The 5311-nt window shown below is 46.5% G+C and overlaps 1 protein-coding gene across 1 annotated transcript in view; it reads right to left on the bottom strand.

Moving 5' to 3' along the window:
* The window catches only part of gpc4 (glypican 4), a 30057-nt gene extending 24746 nt beyond the window's left edge, over window positions 1–5311 (bottom strand). Inside the window, exon 1 of the mRNA XM_031857909.1 lies at window positions 4447–5311. Coding sequence (XP_031713769.1) covers window positions 4447–4603 — 157 coding nt within the window. The 5' untranslated portion in view covers window positions 4604–5311. The remainder of the gene's footprint in view (window positions 1–4446) is intronic.

Raw genomic sequence — 5311 nt, 5'->3', positions numbered from 1 at the left:
ACACACACACACACACACACACACACACACACACACACACACACACACACACACACACACACACACACGATTTTCTCCTGGAATCAATCACTGATATTTTGTTTGTGCAACTTAGTCCTTTTGGAACAAGACAAACTGTTTCATTTCGGTTCAAATTAACCACAGAGCCATTCAGAGGACTTATAAAGTAATTGTTCACACGTTTAACTCCTCCCCACTCTCCACTGATGCAGGTGCTACGGTCATGGTTTTAAATAAAGGTTCTAGACCTCATCTCGTGGGCAGTTGGGCTGCTCGTGAATCAGGCCTGCTTGTGTAGCTCCACCGTTGGCTGTGACCACGCCTGTGGGTGGAGCTAAGACGGTTTATTCAATGACACACCTGAATCTTTCTGATCCCGCTGCATGGGACAAGAAACCAGTTTAGGGCTCAAAACATCTTTCACGTACTAATTGAGGAAGAGGAGAAGGAGCATTTCACAGTTTGGGATTTTCAAGTTAAATAGATTTGTGTTTCGACACAGGTTTTTTGGGAAATGACTTTACGCATTGAACCTTCTTATATTTCTTTGGCCATATGCCATATATAATACGCCTCTGACTCTATATCGCCTCTATATCTCCCGTCCTCGGTGTCACTGTGCTTCTCGAGGCTTCTCACTTTACTCGACCGTTAAAGCGTCCGTTCAATCCCAGCTGCCACATGAACGCCTTCCTGCTCTGATGTTCAGCTAACTGACAGACTGGTGTTGGACTCTTGACCTCGCAGACTGCAGGAGGGAGCCGTGTGCTGACAACAGATAGTGTAAATAATTACAAACACAATGCACTAATTATGAAAAGCGTACAATTGGGTTCCTCTAAGCTGCTTTGCGTGTTTTTTTTATTTTTCCGTTTGGGAATGCAACAACTATTGCAGAGACAGTTATTCTGTAATCTTCTCGAAGCTATTTTTTTTAAATGAGAGGAAATGAAGGCTAATCACTAAGCTCAGCAGCGATCCTTAATGATAAGACCTGCAAAGTGTTTCACATAAAACAAAGAGGGCCGTTGGACTTTTATGGGGTTGACCTTGAGAGCCGGCTGAGACACTTGGCTGCTGGTTTATTAGTTAATTATTACAGGCGTTAAAATACCGGCCCACAGAGCCACTCAAATATTGGTCTTTGAGCTGTAAACGCTCCAGCAGACCGAGCTGTTCCCCAGTTCCCCCGCTCTTATCTTATCTGCCCAAATGTCGCTGCAATAACACAACCTGTTATTTCCCCCCCAAAAAAGTTCCGTGCAGGACGAGGCGGGAAGGAGCGTCTCGAGCTCGCCGAGAGGCCGACGCACTGAGGTCATGCACGCTTTGAGTTTCAGCCGTAGTGCGCTGAACTGATTACGAGCCGAGGGGGGGGGGGTAAAACGAGCCTCTTCTCTTTGATCCATGCCATTGTTCCATACCTGAAGCATGACATCAGGCCCGACTGCCAGAGTAAACCAAAACAGATTTTTTTTGCTTGAAGAGCTGCAACCAAAAAGAAGAGAGGCTGGAAGCGCAGCGTCCTGCAGCCTTTGACATGGCAGACACCGATCTGGTCAGTGTTAACTGCTCAGTATTCGAGGGGGGGGGGAGAGACACCTTTCAGCATTTATCACAGTATCAAATAGGAAAAATCATCACCAGCTACCATTAGCAGATAAGTTCAGAGAGTAAAACCAACCGTTTACATTCCGTATAATTACCGACATTGTTTATGTGTCATCATTAGTGCTGCAAGCTCCATTTAGGTGATGTATTCAACCACTGGCCCTAAACACATCATCCTGCAGCAGACAAGAAACTCGGGGAATGAGTTCTTGAACCGCTTCCACGTGAGCGGTAAAAGATTGATACCATGGGATCCACGAGGAATTCGCCAACTGAGCCCGCCGCCGTTCCTCCGCATCACTCAATTCGGCCTGTGCCAAAGCAATCAGGGTTTCCATTTGACTTTTCACTGCATTAAAAACCTTTATTGAATCTCAAATCTGGCTTCGGCCGAGCCCTTCGGTTAATACGAATGGCAACAAACGTTCTTATCTGCGCGCCGCCAACAATAACACGAGATGTCTGTGGTTGTGGGAGGCGAGGGTTGAATCCCGTGCCTCCAATAAGACTCATATTCCACCAGAGTTATGATGCGCGTATCAAAAGGAGGTAAACACGTCAAAAAAAGTTCCCCCTGTGACAACTGGCAAAGGTACTGTGTCATTTTCAAAGTATGTCTTCTCGGCAGCAGAAGTCTGCACGGTTATGGTTCACGTCAGAAGGGCTCATTATTTTGGTGGAGATGTTCACATCGCAACCACGGGTCTCGCATGGAGTAACATTATTTCACTGCCACTTGTGCATCCTGTATTCAGTATTTCAACTTCTGCAGATGTTAGAAGTGGAACTAACTTCTCCGATCTTTGGTTATTAACCGTTGAAGCTAAAACTCTGCAAGTAATTAATGTTCTGCGACTTCATATCCGGTTCAGTTTCAACACGAGAGTTCGACCCATCACAAAGTGGAGAAGTGATGCTCTGACGAACACGACTGGAGTTCAATCAGACTGCACATCTGGAGCCATTTCTCCCCGGCAACACGCAGCGTTTCGAGAGCGCGGGGCTTCGTTCTGCTTTCTGGAGACCCTCGGCTCTCTTTAATGACAGTAGACCATGTTGCTTTCAATGGATCAATTATCTCAGTCTCCTCCGACGACAAAGAGCTGCTCCCTGAGGTCGGCCCAGCCTAAGGCCCAGACATACACCGGGAATCTATTGTAAAAAGGAAAAGGCACGTGTGCGGTACACACAAACCTGCACAATAAAAACTAAGTCCTCGTCTCCTTTGACAGTTATCTCCGAATCAAATCGTAATGAGCCATTGTCAACAGAAAAAAAAAAAGACAGTGTGAACATCCTCTTACTATGTAAAGTAAACTCATAAAAGGACATCGGTACAATAAAGAGGAGCCATACAAATGAGTCACCCTTATCAAGAGGAAATAACGCTGTGAACACTTTGGGAAAAATAAATATGAACGTGGGAAAGTCTGAGGAGAAAGGTTAATTATTAAGTCCACTGAGATAAACCTGCACTGGGACATTACTTTTGAAGAAAGGGAGGAAAACATGACAGCGGCCATGCGCGGACGACCTACTTCTGTCATTTCAAACAAGGACGCCGAGATGAAGCCGCTGCAGAACTGGCAACCGAACCAAACTTAAGGGTTTCGAATACATGCGCGCATATTCATTTTAGCCACCGTATAAATGAAAGGGAAATGAGAGAAGGGAGGGATTTAAAGTATGCAGGGCACAGTGGAATTTCAAACCCCCAACCCCCTTCCCCTGTCTCCCCTTAAAGCCTTCACTGTGAAAAGCCCCCCCCCCCCCCCACAAGTTTCCATCACTTGGGTTTAACTCGTGATTAGCTAAATTGATTTGCCTTCTCACCTCTTTCCGTCTATAGCAACACAGCAGCTCCTCTATTTATTACACAGAGGCAACCATTGGTGCATAACATCCTGTCGTGCAAACTAGACTACAGAGGCAAATGTAGGAGTACAACATGTGCCTGCACAGAAAATGTGAAAACCACAAAATCTACTAACCCAGAGAGAGGGGGGGGGGGGGGGGGGGGGGGGGGATAGAGGGGGTCAAACGCCTTGTTCAAAAGGCACAGGGCTTGTTTACTGAATCACTGCAGGCTGCCTGCACTTCACCACCATAGGAGTCTCCGCTGAGGAAGCCTGGGAATAAACACAGGCCTGGCTTCCTTCAGCCCGTGTCTTGATTATACCTCTTTATTGTTATGAATTACCTACAAGTATTTCCTAAATGAGGACTATATTTAAACAGTGGAGCGGCGGAGTGCTTTTCAGCCTGAAGAATGCGTCCCACAAATGTTTCACTGCCCCCCCCCCCCCCCCACCACCACCACAATGTGTACTGTAAGTTTTAACACATGAAAAAAGAGAAAAGGCCCCACGTCTGCATGATGAACCATGTTTCCACACAGACGTTGACAGAAGCACAAGATGTCCACGTACAGAAGTGACAGTTTAACTCTTCTCTACCGTTTCATGTCGCTGACTTCTGAACTTTATGACATTTCTTTTCTTCTTTTTGGAAGATTTGGTCAACAAGAACACCATCTGGAGAAACATTTTAAAAGAGTTATGGCTTTGAGGAGCCAACTGTCTCCACTGTGTTTGAGACGATAACAATGGTGCTGCATTAAGACCTTTACCCAGGCCCGCATTATGCTAACGGGGCTAGCTTTAAAAGAAAAGTTCTCATTAGCCTAAGGACCACCGGGGGACTTCTCCGGGACCCGCGGGGGGTCCCCGGCCCCACTTTGGGAACCAACTGCCCTGGACTACAGTATTTTAAGGTTATAAGAAGCCAGAAAATATAACAACTAAAATAGCTCACCGTTGACTCCTTTGTTGGGGACATCGTTGACGTTGAAGCCTTTGGAGCTGTACGCGGCTCGGACGTCGTTGCAGTTTTTCAACTTTTGCTCCGCAGTCATCGACACACACAACACGACCAGCGTGCTCACTACACACAGCACCGACACGGGCTTCATGGTGCGGCAGCAAGAGCAAGGAGCTACACAGTTACCCGCACAAAACAAGTATTAAAAATAATAATATATATATATATATATATGTATGTATATATATATAAAGTCGCTCAGGTGTGTGTAGCCTAGCACAAAGTTTCAGCGACTCCCACGCCGAAGTTTCCTCATGGAGCCGCTTCAGCTCAACAGATACTTCATTCACAGCTCGGAGGCTCACACGACTGCGGAGGGAGGAGAAAGAACACACCGACAATCACGCAAACGTCGTCCGTTTAAAAGCACGGGTGTGTTCAGTGAATGTCGAGTTCCAGACTCAATCGAGAAAAACACGGGAAAAAATAAACTAAACGATAGTTTTAAAACATGGAAAAAGTTTTTTTTTTTTTTAAACTGCAGGCAAGAAACTCAGAAGCACACTTCTGCTTCACGACTTCGACGGCAGGTTAAATCACGGGAGGAGAGTGAGACGGTGGGAAGTGGCTCCTTTTTCTGCTTCCTCTCCCTTCTTTTTCTCGCTCTTTTCCAGACTTGAGGCCGTGGTTTTCTGCAGGACAGGACGCTGGACTGTACGCTGGTCGAACTGGGATCCAGATGCGAGCAGAAAACCCTAGTGGACACCTAGGAGTGAGTGCAAGTTCCGGGGACAAAGACCTGGAAAATAGGAACACCAGGGGTGGAGCATGGAGCAGGGACTTCAAAACCTGCCTCTCT

Source organism: Anarrhichthys ocellatus, unplaced genomic scaffold (assembly GCF_004355925.1).
Source record: "Anarrhichthys ocellatus isolate YVR2014 unplaced genomic scaffold, GSC_Weel_1.0 scaffold19, whole genome shotgun sequence".
In the NCBI taxonomy this organism is placed as follows: domain Eukaryota; kingdom Metazoa; phylum Chordata; class Actinopteri; order Perciformes; family Anarhichadidae; genus Anarrhichthys; species Anarrhichthys ocellatus.
The sequence above is the reverse complement of the archived record's forward strand: the minus strand, read 5'-3'. Positions and strand labels throughout refer to the sequence as shown.